This window comes from Globicephala melas, chromosome 12 (assembly GCF_963455315.2).
Source record: "Globicephala melas chromosome 12, mGloMel1.2, whole genome shotgun sequence".
In the NCBI taxonomy this organism is placed as follows: Eukaryota; Metazoa; Chordata; class Mammalia; order Artiodactyla; family Delphinidae; genus Globicephala; species Globicephala melas.
Window position 1 is genome coordinate 69,738,998 of NC_083325.1, and position 19,550 is coordinate 69,758,547.

Sequence of the window (19,550 nt, forward strand, 5' to 3'; positions counted from 1 at the left end):
TTTATAAGTTTTACTATATTTTAAACTCCTTAAAAAAAAAAAAAAACCAATCACATCAATGCATCCTACAGCACTCGTGTACTTCTGGATCTAAGTTCTTCACGACAGTAGCCTGAAGGGAGTGCTGCAGGGAGTAGTTACACATGCATCAACATCACGCACCCTTACCCAGAATCCATTTGCATCAGGAAGCAGCCACTCCATCAGTGATTACATTCAGACAAATCTTCCCATAAATGGTGTCTTTATTAAGGAAGTAATGTACTGTTCAGTCTACATTGTCTCTTTCCTTTAGTGACTCACAGAAATGTGGTTCTTCATGTGTTTCATTATTGAAACAGAATCTAGGGAAACCATGTTAGAAACAGCTGTACTTTTCTTCAACTATTTAGCAAATTTTCCACAGTGTGAATTTTGCTCTAATGCATATTTCTGTACACCTTCAGCAGGATTTTCTCTGCATCTTCCAACAGAATCTGTGGTCACCGTGTTCTGTTCATGTACTGTTCTTGCTACCAGCAGGTGCCACACCAACAGCTGGCTTCCCAATCTCTGTGAAACAAGGGGTGTGTGTGTGTGTGTGTGTGTGTGTGTGTGTGTGTGCGTGCAGGTGGATAACAGTTACGTGACATGGGTCTAATGGGGTGTGAATTGATTTCCTGGTAATTATTCTCCCCTCCCCCATCACTCCCAGCAAAGCCAAGTAGTGGGGCTGCCCCGAGGGAAGGGAAGATTGGTACATCGTTCAGCGGTTGGATAGACGCTTAGGCAGTGAGCTTGTTGACCCACCTTGCACCTGTCTGAGTGCAGGAGAAGAGAACTGGAGCTGGGACTTCTCATTATGTCTGATTGAATTCTCCTTGTTTCTACCTCATAGAGAAGAGCTCACATTTTAAGGAGGAGAGGTATCTGCCCATTTTCTTGTTCACTTGGCGTTTGTGTTATGAGCATTATCTTCAATTGTGGTTTCCTTGCAGGAATCTTGTTAAGCCGCCTATCCATTTGTGAGAGTTAATTTAGTTAAAATTTGGCAAAGTTATCTGTCAAGGCACTTAGCTAGGTGGAACACATCACAGAAGACTGCCCTTAGCAGGATTCATCTAAGGCAGGCAAGCCAAGCTTTTCTAGGGGAGGTGGAGGTTAAAAGACAGAGGAGACAGGAGCTGGTCCGGAAGATCTAACTGGGCAGCCTGGATTCTCCTGGACCCTGGCCACTCCTCCAACATATATGTGTATATATAGATATATATGGGATTAATCCTGTCACCTGAGAATCCTATCTGCAGTGAAGATTCCTGGGTGTACTGGTTTACTAAGGCTGCCATAGCAAAGTATCACAACTATGTAGATTGAACAACAGAAATTTACTGTCTCACAGTTCTGGAGGCTGGAAGCCCGAGATCATGGTGTCTGCAGGGTTGGTTCCTTCTGAGGGCTGTGAGGAAGCATCTTTTCCGTGCCTCTCTCCTGGCTTCTGTAGTTTTCTGGCAATCGTTGGCATTCCTTGGCTTGTACACACGTCCCCCCGATCTCTGCCTTCACCTTCACGTGGTGTTCTCCCTGACTGCATGTCTCTGTATCTAAATTTCCCCTTTTATAAGGACACCATTCATATTGGATGCGGGGCCCACCCTACTTCATATACGCTCATCTTAACTAATCACGTCTACAACGACCCTATTTCCAAATGAGGTCACATTCCGAGGTACTGGGGATCAGAGCTCCAACATATAGATTTGGGGGGAGCCACAATTCAATCCATAACACTGGGCTACACCCCAGACCTTCTAAATCAGGATCTCTGAGGGTGGGAGTCACAATTCATGGTTTTAAGAAGGACCTCAGATAACTTGTGTGCTCACTAAGGTTTGAGAACTGCACAGCCACGTGGGGTGATTCAGAATGTCCTCTCTCCCTTCTCAAATATATAGGAATACCAAATAAAACTAAACCATAGATTTTAACATTGTAGCTGAGTTCAAAAGAAATGAAAGAGAAATTTTCATGACCCCAAAATGGAGACATCAAAACCAGAGAACGAAGTGTTGGCTGAAGCTAGGGCAGCCCTAAGGAGTGACAGACAAGGACAGGGGCTCAGAGAGGCTGGGGACGGGGTTTAGTGAGGGAGATGATAGCGCCGTGTGTGCAGTGGAACTAGTCCTTTTGCATGAAGCCTGGAGCCTTGAAGAAATACCTTGTCAGTGAAAGGGGACTAGAAAAATCAACTAAAGATTTGTTTCAACTAACTAAAAATTTGGAATACTGAGGAACTGCTGTGTGAATTCGCAGAATCAAATAGCTTCCTTAGCTGAGATGCATCTAAGGAAAAGGAATTTTGGTTGGTGAGAAGGGAGGGATCCGAGGTCATTTTGGAACACCAGAACAGAGCTGGGATCTGGTAAGGCCTGCCAGCAGGCAGGGTGAGTTTAGAGCAGGCACGGGCTGGGCCCCTGAGCAATTGCGGGCCAAGGAATCTTAGCAGGTGGGGGTGGATTAGAGACACAGAAAGCAGGAAGACGAGGATGCCAAAGATGGACCTGCTACTTTTAAATATTTCCAAGTTTGTTCTGTGACTTTAACTCTCATTAGATCTGCCCATCCCTTCTAACCCACAGCCCACCCCACCTGCCCATTCCTGGGGCCTGGATGGAGAGTAGCAAGGTGACCTTAGTGAGCTGCCTCTGAATGGGTTGAGAAGCGGCTGGGGTGTTTGCTTAGAACATTGTAGTACCAGCTCAGAAGGGACCGCTCATGAATGACCCTGGCCAGGCCCAATTCAGGGGAATCAGAGTTTCTAAACTCACATGACCCTTACTCATTTGGGACTCGAATGTGAGAACGAGCTGGTTTAAAAATGAAAATTGCTGTACAAATTATAATATCTGTAGACGTTATATAACAACTTACAGCTACCATCTGTTGAGTGTTATTTATTAGTCATTGTGCAATTTGAAACCTATCCTATTTAATCCTCACAACAAACCTATTAAGTAGGTATAGTATTATCCCACCCTATCCTGTAGATGAGAAATCTCAGGCCCTGGAGATTATGTAAAATAATCACTAGTAAATAGTGAAGCCAGGACTGAAGCCTGGGACTGTCCGACTTCTACATCAATATGTTGACAGTAGGTAACTCTGGAGAGTGAATTATAAACAATTTTTATCCCATTTTTAACAACCAAAAAATGAGCCTGTGGAATGTACGTGCAGGAGATGACAGTGGGGAGAGTGATGTTAAGCGTGGTCCTTCAGCCCAGGTACCCTCCATTGTGTCCGTGGTCCTGGCTTATTGACCCAACATCTACGCCAATATTTAGGTTGCTGTTATTGTTTTCTTCTCAAACCCAGGACACCGTGCTTCTGATAGATTAACAAGACCCAGGGAGGCATGAACCTGACATGGATAAGCCTCCCTCCTCTTTTTCCTCCTCCCCACCCACAGGTCAACCCTTTCAGAGACCGAATCTGCAGAGTGTTCTCCCACGACGATGCATTCTCCTTCGAGGATGTGCGGGGCATGGCATCTGTGTTTAGCGAGCAGGCCTGCCCGAGCTTGAAGATCGAGTACGCCTTCCGCATTTACGGTGGGTGCTGTGGGGATCGAGTGGTGGGACAATTGCCATGGAATAAATACCGCAAGTGGAATCCATCGACGTCAACGCATTGGTGTGATGACGTTAGTTGGGGTTTCCTTGAGTATTCATGGGCACTATGCTTCTCAAGTGCTGTAGACTTTTTTTAACGGTTGAGGAGTACTACTCTCACGGGTTGATGACTTCCCCTCCATGCCATCAGAGGCAAATGGAGTCATCGGTGTTGATATTTCATGACCGTAGTGTGGGCAGGCCAGAGAGAGAGAGAGAGAGAAAGACAGGACTATATATGGGTATGAAGGAGTTATGTTTATTTTGAAGAAGTTAAGAGATTTAAACATTGAAACTAGTTCAGCCACTAAATAGCTAAGAAACCTTGGACACATCATTTTAATTTTTAGGGCCTCAGGTTCCTCATCTTAAAAATGAGGGGCTTGAGATCATCTCTGAGGTCCTATGGCATTTTTTGTTTCTGATCTCGTCTGGGAGCCACAAGGCTCCGCTAAAGTTCTGCTCTGTAGCGGTTTCACGAACCCTTCCTCACGAACACTTAGCACATCCAGGATCCCTGAAATTCTCAAAAGGGACCAAAAGGAAAGAAACAAAGTCTTCAAACAGACCACATGCAAAGCTTCAGGCTCATCATGACAAATCCTTGGCCCAAAGGACTTGTACATTTAGGTTTGTATAGTTTGGCATCTCACCTGCCTTCTTTTTCTGTCAGCTCCCCCTCTGTCTCCACAGGGTGGACACCATCTTATTCCTGCCTCACCCAAGCGGAGTTGGATAGAATGGGGTGGAGGACTTTTAAACCAGATGCACCTATGAGAGCTCAGTGTTCCCATCTGTAAAAAGGGCTTAATGATATTTTTGTATCTGATATGTTCTCAAGCTTAGTATTCAGTAAACTCAAATGAAATCACAGGTTCCCCTGCTGAGAATAGCTGAGTAAGCTTCTATCATACTGTCACTTCTGCAGATAGCTACTATAAACTCTAAACGAAATATAAATATCAACTACCTGATGACACTAGAAAGCTACCAGAAGCAGAGTTGACACTTGAAAAAAGGAAATGGTACTGGATGGTTCTCCCCCTTTTAGTTTTTTACTTTTTTAGCCTGAAGATGAGCTTCAGTAAGTGGCATCATGGACTGATAGAAACCCTGATCTCTTTCTGACTTGAAGAATCAGAGAGTTTGGGACACTTTTCCCCTCAAAAGTGAAAAGAGAGTAGAGTCCATGAAAGAAATCCAGAAGAAGGGAGGCAAATTTTGTGTAAAAACTATGAACAAATCTCATTCTGACCTCTAAACCATATATACCAGGGCAGACTCAAAGCAACTCAGGTAAGGATAAAAGAACTGAATGGAGATTTGAGCTGCCACTGCATTTTAACAAGGTCCCTGTGTGACAGGGTTTGCAGTTTAAGTCCAATCAGTTGCCCAGTAGAATCAAAATTTCAGCACTCTTTGGAAGAATATAACAGAATCCAGAGTTTCCACATAAAGCATTTATAATGACTAAGATACAATCCAAAATTATTCAATATATTAAATTTTTTTTATGATTCATTCTCAAGAATGGGGACTGATTCCAACATCCCAGATATTGGAATTAGCTGATAAGTGTCTTTGAACAGTTATTATAATCATGCCCAATGATGTAAGAGAAAATATGCTCCTGATGAATGGAAAGATAGGAATTCTCAGCAGAAAAAGAGAAACTATAAAGAAAGAATCAAATGGAAAATACAGAACTCAAAAATAAAATATCTGAACTAAAAATCTGCTGGATGGGCTTAGCAGGAGAATCAAGATGACAGAGGAAAGAGTCAGTAAACCTGAAGATAGAGATCAACAGAAATATAATCCAATCTGAAGAACACAGAGAAAAAAATATGAAGAGAAAAAAGGAACAGAGCCTGAGGGACGTGCTGGACAACAGGAAGTTCAAACATATATTTAACTGGAGTCTCAGAAGGACAGGAGAGAATGAACAGGGCAGAAAAGATATTTGAAGAAATAATGGCCCCAAGTGTCCTAAATCTGGTGACACACACTTACAATGAACATCAGGCAGGGTGAGTACAAGTGAAATCACACACCCCAACTCAGTTGGCTTAGTCCCCACCCCCATCCACTAGTCTTCCTCCTTGTTTACCCCACGTATTTCTGGGAGTCCCCAGCGAGTTTCCAAGGTATTCAAGGAGTTCTGGTTCACGAGCTGTGCTACCCTCTGTCAGGCCTTCCGCCACAGAGCACACGCTGTGCTATCTCTAGCCTCTCCTGTCTTCTGTCAGTACTATCCTGGATGGGGCAGCTCTTCTGGGTGGAAAATGCTGGCCCAGGCTACGTGCTGTCTTCAGGTTGTAAGTAACAGGAATTTACCTGTGTAAAAGGCATCAGATGGGGGCTTCCTTGGTGACGCAGTGGATAAGAATCTGCCTGCCAATGCAGGGGACACGGGTTCGAGCCATGGTCCGGGAAGATCCCACATGCTGTGGAGCAACTAAGCCCGTGCACCACAACTACTGAGCCTGCGTTCTAGAGCCTGCGAGCCACAGCTACTGAAGCCCGTGTGCCTAGAGCCCGTGCTCTGCAACAAGAGAAGCCACCGCAGTGAGAAGCCCGTGCACCGCAATGAAGAGTAGCCCCTGCTCGCCGCAACTGGAGAAAGCCCACGTGCAGCAACGAAGACCCAACACGACCAAAAATCAATAAATAAAATAAAATAAATTTTTTTAAAGACAACAGATGAAGAGCAGCAGTACATTCGTTTTCCATCGCTGTGTAATAAGTCACCACAGACTTAGTGGCTTCAGATGACACATATTTATAATCTCACAGTTTCTGTGGGTTAAGAGTCTGGACACAACTTAGTCGGTTCCTCGTCTTAGCGTTTCACAAGCCTGCAGTCAAGGCTTTGGCTGGCCTGCGTGCTCGCCTAGAGAATGCTTGACGGGGGATGATCTACTTACAAGCTCACTCCAGTTGTTGGCAGAATTCATCTCCTTGTGTCTACAGAGCTTAGAGCCCGGGCTTCTCTCTGGCTATTGACTGGAGGCTGCCCTCAGTTTCCACAGGGTGACCTGTGCTTCTTGTCACATGGGCCTTCCAACATGGCCACTTGCTTCTTGAAAGACAGCTAGGGAGTCTCTGGAGCCAGTCTGCTGGCAATATAACATATTATAATCAGGAAATGACATCTCTGTTGCCAAATTCCACTGCTTAGAATTAAGTGCCCACCCACACAAGAGGGGTATGTGGATTATACAAAAGAGTGAACGCCAAGAGGTGCAGATCATGGGGGGAGGAGGGCATTGGAGCTTGCTCACTATAAGCAGCGTGGAACACATGGGAGAAGTGAAGCAGGCCTCCCGAGAGCCTAGGCTGCAGCTGGAGGGTGGCCAGGAAGCGAGGTAGCTGCTTTCTCCTTTTCTCTCTATTGCTGCTGGTCTCTCATCTCTGCTTCTCTCCGTGTGCCTCCTCTTTCTGCTGATCTGATTAAGCCTCTGTACCTATGGCCAGAGATGACCACCCTGGCCTCCACATGGCCTTTGGGCTTCACTATGACGGACCAGCCACAAGCATCTCTGTTTCTCACTTCTGTTTTCTCAAGAGATGCTGATTGGCTCAGCCAAACCAGGGATCCAGCTGCCCCTAGGTTAGGGGACCAACCTTGTCCAATAAACCACAACCAAGAAGAAGCAGAGTCCCAGAAATAAACATGGCTCCAGAGACCAACCACTGGGGGTGGAGATGCTGCTCAGAAACGGTAAAGAGTAGGCTGGGCAGACGTTCCAAAAGATGTCTGCCTCAGCTGTCTTTCCGTGGTTTCTAGAGCTAAACAAACAAAAACACCCAAACCTTCAGGGAACTTAGAAGAGTAGCAGGTTCTCTTGCTGTTCAAGCCTCAGGAGCTCAATTGTGTTCAGCTCAGGAATGGGGAGAATGCCCTTCCTCCTGAAAAGTCAGACAGGGTCACATCGAGGAGCAGACACTCCCTGTCCCCCACACTGTCCCTGTATCTTCCCCCCGACCCTCTCTCCAACGCCCCCTCGGGCAGTTTCCTTCCTCCTTGAGCTCAAGTACAAAAACAAAAAGCACAGAGCCTTCATGCAAATCAGCAGTGCGAATAGATGCCCGGGGACTCATAAACTCCAAGGCTTCATCAGCGAGACTCGGGCAAATCTGAATTCTCTTCGGGCTCAGAGGATTTGTTACCTCACAGAGCTGTCAGCGAGATTAAAGATGGGCCTGGTGCCTGGCCTGTGACGGCTGCACTATACATTGAGGCGGTCGTGGTAGCAGTGAAGGAAGAAGAGGAGGAATAAAAAGAAGGGTCAGGAGAAGGAGGAAGAAAGGAGAGGATGGTGTTGGTGATGGTCTTGATGATCGTTCTTAGCCAAAGTCTGAAGACCTAACTCAGTGTTCTAACCCCTCATTACAGCAAGTGTGGCCTAGGTACCAGCAGCATCAACGTTGCCAGAGAGCTTGCTAGAAATGCAGAATTTCAGGTCTCACCTTCCACTTACTGAATCAGAATCTGCCTTTTAACAAGACCCCCAGGTGGTTTCTCTGCACCTTAAAGTTTCAGAAGCATGGCTCTAACCCACTGGTTCTCCCACATGGCTGTTCACTGGGATTACCCCCGGAGTTTTTAAGGCCTATGGTCGCTTGGGCCCCAGCTGCAGAGATTTGATATAATGGTGTTGGGTATGCCCTGGTTGGTGGGCTTTTCTAAAACTCTCTGGGTGATTCTTTTATATATATATATAAATTTATTTATTTTATTTATTTACTTCTGGCTGTGTTGGGTCTTTGTTGCTGCATGCAGGCTTTCTCTAGTTGCGGCGAGCGGGGGCTACTCTTCGTTGCGGTGCGCGGGCTTCTCATCGCGGTGGCTTCTCTTGTTGCAGAGCACGGGCTCTAGGCACACAGGCTTCAGTAGTTGCGGCACATGGGCTCAGTAATTGTGGCTTGCGGGCTCTAGAGCGCAGGCTCAGTAGTTGTGGCACACAGGCTTCGTTGCTCCACGGCATGTGGGATCTTCCCGGACAAGGGCTTGAACCCGTATCCCCTGCATTGGCAGGCGGATTCTTAACCACTGCCCCACCAGGGAAGTCCTCCCTGGGTGATTGTAAGGTGCAGCAGAGTTTGAGAACTACTGCTCTGACCTACTGTATCAGTTAGGATTGCACTTAGTTATGTGTAAGAACATCCCTGTTTAAAAAAAAAAAATCCTGGACTCAGGCAGTCCAGAGCTGAGGTAATGGCTCCCGGAAGCAACCAAGGGCCTGGCTCCTTCAAGCCTCCTAATCTCCCGTCTTTAATGGGACTGTTGTCCTCAGAGTCACCAGATATTTTCTGTGCCTACAGGCATCTCGTCATTCCAGGCAGGAAGAAAAAGGGACGTGAGAGGGGATAAGGACAAAATGGACGTTCAAAGTCACAGACGAAGTCTACTCTTCTTTTACAGACTTTCTTGGAATCTCCACCCAGCAACTTTGGCTATAACTTCATTGGCTGGAACTGTGTTACATGGTCACGTATAGCCACAAAGGAGACTGGAAGGTTGAGTATTTTAAGCTGGACATGGCGTCATCGTGAACAAGAATTGCAATTCTGTTAGGAGGAAGGAAGGGGTGAATGGCTCTCGGTCAAGTCCAGCAGGCCAGCCACGCCTACCAGGACATACCCACTGGGCTCCAGTTTCTGCTTTGAGGGACCCTCCTGGCCTCCAACGGATCGATCCCCCTCTCTCAGCACCTCTGGGGAGACTTCCTACCTGTCAGAGACCAGCATCCCAGCACTACTTCCCGGCTCCAGTCGGCACGGCTTCCACCAGGTGTGAATTACCCTCAGCCAGAGCACCTGCAGCGGATCCTCCCAAACCTTCCCAGGATCTGACACAGGGATGCTAGTGGCGGGGAGAGGCGAAGAGGCAACTCATTTCCGTGGGAATAGTGGCGAAAGCCTGCCTTGCCTCGCTCCATCCAATGAGCTAATTTTTGTGAAAGTACTTTGTAAATTGCAAAGAATAACATGACAGAGAGACTGGGATGATGATGGTCAGAGGCTTTTGGGGGGACATGAAGGCTGAGCCCACCAGCTCTCTAATCTCCCTCGTTGCTGGGAAACAGCAAGAAGAAGACCCTCCTCTCCCCAGAGTGGCCGGACGCAGGTCATGAGGCTGCTGAGGCCACACGGGCTGGCCAGTCGCCTAGAGCTCCCTGCCCCCAGCCCTTTCCCAGGCTGTTCTGCCCTTGCACCACCAAAGAAGGAGAACTGTCCAGGACTACATTTTACTCCAGCAAATTATTCTGTTTTCAGGTGGCTTGGGACCAAAGCCATGTCGCTTTGCTGCAGTCTCTGCATATGGGAGCTGGGCCAGCAGGACTCCTGGGGACAATGCGGGGCCTCAGGGAGAGGCTGCAGGGCTTCTCATCAGCAGTGCAATGTCACTGCGGGGACCCAGTCTCCAGTCCCTCCAGTCCAGTGCTGGCCCCTCTGCACCTCCCCCACCAGATCTGATCCATTAGCCATGGCGTGTCATAGCAGAGTTGTGCAGGGAGAGCTCAGATGGACATCTTGGGCCTTAGCCTCCAGCCCCTGTGGCTGATAAACATTCAGCCAGGGGAGAGCCCCCTGCTTAAGGGGTTAGTGCTTAGTTGTACCTTCCACATCCATACCCTTCCTGGGGAAACAGAGACAAAAGTCTAGGCTCTACCACGGAAGGATCCTATGACATCAGCAAATGCACTCCTCCACTCTGGGCCCAGCTAAAATGGGACGTTTTAGAGTTACGAGTGATTGAGAGCATAGACTGACCATAGAGTCAGACTTCCTGGGTTTCCTCTTGTTTCCATCGCTTACCAATGTGTGACCTTGGGTGGTTCATTCATTCACTCACTCAACAAATATTCATTGAGCACCTGCTCTGTTCCAGGCACTATTCTAGGAGTCAGGAATACAGTAGTGACCAAAAGATAAAACCTTCTGCCCTCGTGGAATTTATGTTCTGGTGAAGGGAAATAAACAAGCTGACAAGTGAAACATATAGTGTGTTAGGTAGTCTTAGGTGTTGGGAGAAAACAAAGCGGAGAAAGGGACAGGAAGTGTAATTTTAGACAGGTTCTGAGCAGTGCCCTGGGGGAATCTGGCATTTGAATAAAGACCCAAAGGAACTCTGGGGTGAGTGTGTTCCAGGAAGGGGGAACCACAGTGCAAAGGTCCTGAGGCAGGAGCGTGCCTGGCCCTATGGAGGAATGGCAAAGAGGCAGAGTGAGGGCAGGGTGGACCTCGGGGATCACTGTTGGGACCGGGCTGTCCTCTGGCTAAGATGGGAGGCTGTGAAGGATGAACAGGACCACTCTGGCTGCTGAGTGGAGAAGAGACTGAAGGGGGCAGACTGAGAACAGGGAAACTGGTTAGGAGGCTGCTGCGGGGTCTTAGAGAGCTGTGATGGTGGCTGGACCAGGGTGGAGGCAGTGCAGTGAGGAGGAGACCTCAGGCTGTGTTTACTGCCTCTGGAGCTAGACCTGGGAGGGAGAAGACAGTCAAGGATGACTCCAACCTAACTGGCCAAGAGACTGGAAGGGTAGAGTTACCCATTCGCCAAGGGGCAGCTCTGAGTGCTGCAGGTTAGGGGCCAGGGTGGAGGGGGGCGTATCAGGAGTTGGGTTTGGACAGGTTGAGTTTAAGAGAACTGTTAGTCCTCCAGGTAGAGAGGGCAGGAACGCAGGTGGATATATGAGCCTGGAGTTCAGGGAGAAGCCCAGGCTGGAGACACAAATTTGGGATTCATCAGTGTATTGATGAGGTAATAGGCTGAAATGAGATTAAGGAAGTAAACATGGTTATTTAATCTCTGTGTGTCTCAGATTCTGCATCTGTGTTATGAGAATTAAATGCAGTGAAATACAAAGCACTTAGACCATAGCCTGGCCCCTCTGTCTGTCATGCTGGTAATTATTGTACCTGCCTAAGTTGACTGCATTTACTACATGGCTGATGAGCGGTTCAGGGACTGTGTTGGGTGTCCCAGGGGAGGGCTGTCAAGAATGTCAGTACCATTGTCTCATCCTGGCATTCAAGGCCCTTTGCAGTTTGGCTCACCTTCCAGACAACCTCTGACCTTCTCCCAAGCCTCCACCCCCCTCAAAACTAACTGATCACCTGGCGTTGTTCCTTCTCTGCCACTGTCCCCAGTGACCCTGACCCTGGCACCTCCTCCAATTGCCATCTCTGCAGTCCCATTTAGTGCTGCTCTGATGCCTCTTCTTCCAAGAAGTCTTCCTCATTCACACCCCCAACCCCAACCAGACAAGAACACGCCCATCTGGAAACGCTTGGGGTCCTTGGGATGCCTGTTCCTCTCTTCCTGGAGCCAAGCCACTTGGGCACCTGACGGTCTTCCCTGCACCCCAACCCAGCCTGGGAGCTCCCTGTCGGCAGGACCCAGCCTGGTGCATCTCTGTGCCTGATGCAGGGTGACAGGAGCAGGGACTTGTGCCCAGGTCCTCTGGCTCCAAAGCCAGGCTGCTTCCTACTCCTCCTTGCTGCCCAGCTCCTAGCCACCAAAAGATATACTGACCTGTAAGTTCCAGGGTTGGAATTTCCACAGCATGATGGTAGATGTGGGACCCGGGGACCAGCCTAGCCAGGTCTGAATGCCAGCCCTTTCACTTCCTGGCTGTGTGGACAAACCAGAAAACCCTCTGTGCCTCAGTTTCCCTTTGGTAAAGTGAGACTCATAAAAAGTTAATTGTGAAGATTCAGTGAGTTAAAACAGGTGAAGATCTCAGGAAAAGTCTGAGCAGGTAGTACAGACCCAACCAATGCCTATTATTATTATTATTATTATTATTAAGCACCACCTTTGCCTGCAGCCTGCCCTGCCGTTGCTGAGCCCCACCCCTTAGGCCTGCCCAGGTCTCCCTGAGTCCCAGGTTCTAGGCCCACCTGGTATAGTTGGGCTCTGCGGGGCCTCCCAGGGGCTGGTGGGAGTCTGTAGGTCCTGGCTGGTGCCGTGGCCCCAGGACTCTTGGAGGCCGAGGAAGCCCGTTTCCTCTCACCCTTCCTCTCAGGCCCCGCCTCCTCTTTGCAGATTTTAATGAGAATGGCTTCATCGATGAGGAGGACCTGTAGAGGATCATCCTTCAACTGCTCGACAGAGATGACGCGTCAGAGGACCTGCTGACCGACCTCAGCAGCCACGTGTGTGCCCTGGGCCGCGGGACGGTGGCTGGCGTGGGCCCCACTATCACCTGAAGCCTCTTGATGGCAGGCAGGGTGAGGGGCACTGAGGGATGGGTGCTCACTGGAAGCAACTACTCCCAATTTTCTGTCCTTCCTCCAGGATCATGACTCCCTTCCTGGGTCTCCAGATCAGTAGCCCACCCCAAGGGGCCCTCCCAGCAACACTGCAGCCACTGCAGGCAGGTGGGCCAACAGCAGGTCAGCCTCAGGTGCACACTTCACAACATCCCCTCTCCTACATTATTCCAGCACAACGCCCAGGTGTCCTAGAGTGACAGTCCAAAGTACGGCAGGACATGAAGACAACCATGGACCCATTTGTCCTAAGACCATGAGAACATTTTGGTCTGGATGGGAAGTAGGAGCAGATAAAACCATGAGGGCTCATCGCTGCCTCCCCACCCTGACTGAGCCCCTTGCCGTGCAGAGCCCCTGCCTGTGACTGGGTGACAGCAGCAGGTGGGGATGTCACCCTGTCCATCACCCCACACCCGTTCTCACTGCCAAGTTTGTCCTGGAGGCACCAAGAGGACTCTTCCCATGATGAGACCAGCCCACAAGGTCCCAGACAGCCACGCACATGACCTCATCTCTCTGCACCTCCGTGTCCTTGTCTGGGGCAGGGGTAGAGCACCTGCCTCCCAGGGGACTCCAGGGACGCTGAGCACCCAGCGAGAGCTTGGCTTATGGTAGCTCTCAGCATGTGCTGATTGCCCCCCATGCCTGCACCCCCATCTCCCTTTCTGATTCTCTCGCTGCTTCTGCAACCCTGTCCAGGTCCTGAATGAGTCAGATCTGGACAATGACAACATGCTGTCTTTCTCAGAGTCTGAACACGCGATGGCCAGATCTCCGGACTTCATGAAGTAAGGTGTTCTGGAGTGAGGGGGAGATGCCCAGCATAGTGGGGGACAAGAAGCCCCCCCCCACAGTCTCCCTCAGCCAATGGGACACCTTGGTCTTCCCAGTGAGGTCATGAGTTTCCAGGGCAATTCGCAGATTCTTTCAGAATCAGCAAAACTGGAGCTTCTGAGAAATGAGGTAACCTGGAAAGAGACAGGGAGTGGGGTTTCAAAAGGCAAAGGGGAGATTGCATTCCAGGCTTTGCAAACGACGTGGGTGGTCCAGACTTCAGGCGCGGTCCCTCTGCAGCCAACGCAAAGCCCGCTGGGCTCCAGGACTGACCTGGGGAGTTGCCCTTGCCCCTGTTGGTCCTGCTGCCATGCCACCACAACCTCCAGTGGTCACTGGGAGCTGGTGATTGGCATGGAAATGTGGGGGGGGGGCAGCAGGGATGACGAAGCTGGTGATAGAGCTCAGAGAAGAGCTCAAGCATTTCCAAACCTTCCATCAGGCGGAAGGGGGCCTTAATGGTCGTTAGCTGTCCAAACTCCTTTGAGACAATCGGCCATCTCCATACTGGCTGTATTTAACAGTCTTATTTGGGTCCTTCCAGTTGTGGGAAACATACCACCGCTGAAGGCAGCCCGTTTCATGAGGAACAGCCCTTTTAGGGCAATCTTCTCGCACTGAGCTGCATCTGTTTGCCTGTGTCTGCTACTCCTGGGCCCTTTCTGCCCTTGGTCTTCAGTCTAGGTGATTTTGGTAGCAAGGAAGAGTGCCCACTCAAAATGGTTTAACAAACCACTCAAAAAAGAACAAAGACAGTTAGACCTCAGAGAGCACCTGGTCGGGGGCCCAGAGTCTCTGCCTCTGTCCTCAGCAACTCTGCACTTTGCTTTACGTGCAACCAGCCATCTCTGCTTTGTCAGACGTGAGGCCAAATGTGGCCTCCACAGCGGCCAAGTTTATGTCTATTTGGCTCAGTGAATGTCCCTCAGCTCTGGCTCCAAATTCTCAGAGAATCTGATTGGCCAACTCCAGGCAGGTGTCCAGCCCTCTTCCAACTGCCTGGCCGGAGCAGAGGGCCCTCCATCCCAACATGGCTGCCAGAGGGCTTAGCCTGGGCAGACTCTCTAAAAGAGGATCCACACTTGGACCACCCCCGCCGCACAGACACAACCGAGGTAATTCCTCTTCCTCCATAACAGCCCAGCACATGACTGGAGCTGGAATCCTGTCTGCCTTGAGTTTTTTCTTTGAATCTCTCCCGTTTCTTCCCACTGGTTCCAGCACCACAAGGTTCGGACAGCCTTTGCATTCTAGAGCTGCTCAAAGGAGGCTTTGAGTTGGCTTGGGAGAGCTGCAAACTGGCCATCACTCAGAGAAAGGGACACAAGAGGTATGAACCCAGAAATCAGAGGGGGCTTTACAGCTGCAGGCTCGAGGTGGCTAATGGAATTCTTTCTTTCCGCTCCTTTCGGATTCACTTCTGGGGGTGCTGATGTGGCCCCAAATACCTGCTCTGGCGGCCTTGAGGGGGACCCCTGGAACTAGGAATTCAACCCCCTGCGGGCGGGGCGCTGGGGGAAATCTGACTAGAAGAATGACTTTGTCCCCATCCCTCCCTCCCTTCTAGAATATTGTTTATTCAATAAAGCAGAAGAAAAGCCTTTCCCTTTTTCCATCAGTTCATCCTTTTTTGAGTGCAGGGTCATATAGAAGGACTTTTTATTAAGAACTGCTCATTCCAGGGCTTAAGTTCTCCAGTGATGCCAAGACTGGGATGGCCAGTCCTTTTGAGGTCAATACATGTCACAGCAGGGACCAGGCCAAATGGGATGAAATTCACTAGGAAAATACACGTCCTGCCCTCCCTTCCCTGGAGCCTCCGCCCAGCCTCTCTTCTCGACTCTCGGGTGCAGGCTGTACAGAGCTACGCGCTGAGCAGTCTTTCCAATTGGCGCCTGGCTTCCCAAGATATCTTGGCCCCCCTTGGCACCCCTGCACTCTCGGGACGCGACAGTGTGTGACCAGCGATCAGGGTTTATTTGCTTTGCCCTTCAGCCAAACCCTGGAATGAATTTGGTCACCACAGGGGCTCTTTGGGGCCCAGCTGCTCTGGCGCTCAGGAGAGGCCCCTTAGGGGTTCTCTGAAAGCTGTCAGATGCCTACCTGATGCCCTCAGAGGAGGAGGTGTCTAAATGCTGGCTCACAGGGGAAGGTCTGTTTCACCCTCCGTGTACTTGAACCTGCTGTGGTTGCCTTGCCTTTAGGGGAAATAAGAGCCCTATGGAGTCCCTTGATCAAATCCAGGAGGTGCTGGAATGTTGGAGAATTCCTATGGTGTGGGTACACACCTGACCCAAGGTTCCCATTCTAGATCCTGTCTCCAGAGGGGCTGTCCCCTGCATCCTGTGCCCTGTCCCGCAGACAGGAGGCCTCCCAGGAGGTAGTAGGCAGCAGCCTCCAGACCCCGAACCTCCCAGGCCACGTCCAGATGTGACCTAGGAACCCAGTGTCCACTCTGGCGCAAAGATCCCTGATGCTCAGAGATGCCTTGAAGAGTGTCTTAGTCTCAGGTCCCTTACCTCCTGTCCCCTTCTAGAAACAGTCCCAGGGGTAGGTCCCAAATCAGACTGTCCCTGCCAGTCTGGGAAGAATGCAGAAAGTGGTTTCTTCTCTCAGGCACCACAGGGCCCTCCGGGATCTGCGTCATCCCCACCCCACAGGGACCACAAGCAGAGTGTGTAGTGGAAATAGCAGAGCCTGGGAGTCAGACAGGCCTAGGTTCGAATCCTGTCTGTGCCACTTCTCAGCTGCATGAGTTTGGACAATTCTTTCCAGCTCTGAGCCTTGGTGTCTTTATCAGTAAAGTGGGGTCAACACCCCCTCTCTCACAGGCTATTGTGTGAATGAAATGCGGCTGAACCGAGGCTCAGGTGGGAATTCCTTTGCATCTGACACCGGCGCAAGCGTTCCAGGGCCACTGCACCCTCCTTCTCAGACATGGCATAACGGAACTTCCTTGATTATCCCATTGCAAGCAGATGGGACGTATCTCTTGCCTGAGTGACCTGCCACCGAGACTCAGGAGCCCTACAGGCCTCAGGGGAGAGGTGTGTGGGTCCAGCAGCGTGCTGACACAGCCCTCAGGGGAGAGGTGTGTGGGTCCAGCAGCGTGCTGACGCCGCCCTCAGGGGAGAGGTGTGTGGGTCCAGCCGCGTGCTGACACAGCCCTCAGGGGAGAGGTGTGTGGGTCCAGCCGCGTGCTGACACAGCCCTCAGGGGAGAGGTGTGTGGGTCCAGCCGCGTGCTGACACAGCCCTCAGGGGAGAGGTGTGTGGGTCCAGCCGCGTGCTGACACAGCCCTCAGGGGAGAGGTGTGTGGGTCCAGCCGCGTGCTGACACAGCCCTCAGGGGAGAGGTGTGTGGGTCCAGCAGGGCGCTGACACCGCCTTTTCTTGGCTCTAACACCTGGGGTGAGCATTGCACAGGCCCCTCAGACACCGTGCTGTGTGACCCTCAGTGCTGTCCTGCTGTGGCCAAGTGGTCCTGGGGCTCAGAGGAGAGGAATGTGGGATGGTCACGGATAAAGATTTTATTCCAAAAATCCAACCTGGTGATGCCGTGGCTCTCAGGCATCAGGCTCTGAACTCGAAGTAGCCGTCCCGCATCTGCCGCTCCTGTGGGGAGACCCTCTTCCCTGACGGGAATGTCTGGTAGGTCCTCAGGTTCTCAGGGGATACTCTTTTTTTTTTTTTTTTTGCGGTACGCAGGCCTCTCACTGCTGTGGCCTCTCCCGTTGCGGAGCACAGGCTCTGGACGCGCAGGCTCAGCGGCCATGGCTCATGGGCCCAGCCGCTCCGCGGCATGTGGGATCCTCCTGGACCGGGGCACGAACCCGAGTCCCCTGCATTGGCAGGCGGACTCTCAACCACTGCGCCACGAGCGAAGCCCAGGGAATACTCTTAAAATGTGCCACTTCTTCTTCAGCCCCAGAGGAGGCCTGGGAGTGAGGATGGAGCTAGTGTTATGCAGTGAACCAGGTAGGGAGGGTGAAAAAGGCCCATTTCCCAGCCGTGCTGCCGATGACCCTGCCGGCTGCCCATCCGCTTGACACTCGAGGTCAGAATGACTTGTGTTTGCACAGCGTACAGTGATTAAGAGCAAAGACATAGGTGTCAAGAAGCTGGGATGGACTCTGGCCCAATTCCTGCTAGAAGTGCACACATGTAATAATGCACTAATGTCGGTGCCTCCCTCCTAGCTCTGTTTTGAGGAGTAGATGAAGTAATGTGTACAAAGCACTTAAGATGATGCTGAGCAAGGAGCAAACACTCAGCAAGTGTTATAAGAAACGTGCTGCTGCTACTGATGATGATGGTGATGGTGGCGGTGACAGTGATGGCGGTGGTGACAGTGACGGCAGTGGACCTCAGGGAAGGACAGGGACTTTCCCCAGGCCACAGAGATGATCGGGGTAAAGCCTGAGTGCAGACACAACCCTCTTACTCCCAACCACCTAGCTGGTCCCCTGTGTTAGATGTGAAGCTGCCAGGCAGTTTGGAGAAGGAACAGAGCTGGGCGTCCTGGGGTCCCACAGCTGCAGGAGAAGCAGATCCTGCCCAGAGAGGTCTCAAGGGAGACTTGTCCCCAGACAAGGCCCTGCACTGTCTCCAGGGATGGACTGACTCAGAGCCACCCCAAGGGTGGAGATGGCCAACCTAGAATCCTAGAGTTGGCGTTGGGAGATCCGGGTTCCCTCCAGTTCTGCCTTCAACCAGACTTGCCGTGGCACAAGTTCCCGAGGCCATTGTGGAGTCTCAGTTTCCATATTTAGAAAATGCGTCCATCTGTCCTGCACAGAAGAACCTATAGAGGATGTTAAGTTGTAGCTTTAAAAACCATTAAACTCCATGGAAAGGGTCGCTGCCTTATCCATAACAACAACGGCAAGGCTCGGGGCTCTTGAGGCGAGCGATGGGTCAGCATGGAGTTGGAAACCCAAGATCTGCCCACTGACCTCCCGATGCCCCCTACTCCACAGGACACCTCACAGCATAGACTTCTGATCTCCCTGCCTGGGTGGCAGGAGGGAGAGTGAGGAAACCACATGCCCGATTATCTCACAGGGCAGAGCTGGCCTTCCCCGGGAGAAGAAGCTCTGCCAGATAAAAGCAGCAAAGGGTGGACAGGAAGGAACTTTCACATTTGTTAGAGGGACGGTTGGACTTTGAAAAATATGTTCACGTCCCTAAAAGAACATTTTCCGAGTCTGGGCTGGGGCTGGGGAGACAGCCCTGCTTTGTGTAGTACCCTCTGGGTCCACCAGAGGGCAGACGCTCCTTGCTGCACCGAGGGGCTGTGCTGGCGTTTGGACGAGTGTAGCTGCAAGGCTGCCATTGCAGGGGGAGAAGCCTGCAGACTCAGCAAGGATTATGGGGTTTGCTCCCAAACTCCCAGGGCAACTGAAAATGCTCTTCCTGATTCCGCCCATTCAGGTTCCTGGCATCCCTCCTGAGGCTGCTGAAATCTTGACCCCCTCGCTCTGTAACTGTCACCCTGTGTATTGTGGGGTAAAGTCTTAACTCATCACCCCCTGCGACCAAGGGGCCTAGTGGGAGGGACAAGAGCAGGGCGAGCAGAGACGCTTGGGGACACAGAGAGCACAGCAGACACGGCTCACGACCCCTGGTTAACTGAGACTCACACAGAGAGAACCAAGACTTGTTTGGGGAAAGGGAGGGGAGAGGAGGGGCGAGTTGGTGACATCAGATAGCATGGGAATCAGACTTCGGGCAAATAAGAGATCAAAGCTCCCCAGTCAGCACAGCCTCCGCTGGGCTCCCC

At 50.9% G+C, this 19,550-nt stretch overlaps 1 protein-coding gene across 3 annotated transcripts in view; it reads left to right on the plus strand.

Annotated features, from left to right (window-relative positions):
* Positions 1-13,741, plus strand: part of CIB4 (calcium and integrin binding family member 4) — a 90,294-nt gene extending 76,553 nt beyond the window's left edge. The window contains exons 5-6 of one of the 3 annotated variants that reach the window (XM_060309525.1): positions 3,446-3,587; positions 12,706-13,741. In XM_060309525.1, the coding sequence (XP_060165508.1) occupies positions 3,446-3,587; positions 12,706-12,746 (183 nt within the window). In that variant the 3' untranslated portion in view covers positions 12,747-13,741. Of the gene's footprint in view, positions 1-3,445; positions 3,588-8,975; positions 11,620-12,705 lie in introns of those variants that run through there. The other 2 variants (XM_060309524.1, XM_060309526.1) reach the window with 2 other exon arrangements.
* The last annotated feature ends 5,809 nt before the right edge of the window (positions 13,742-19,550 follow it).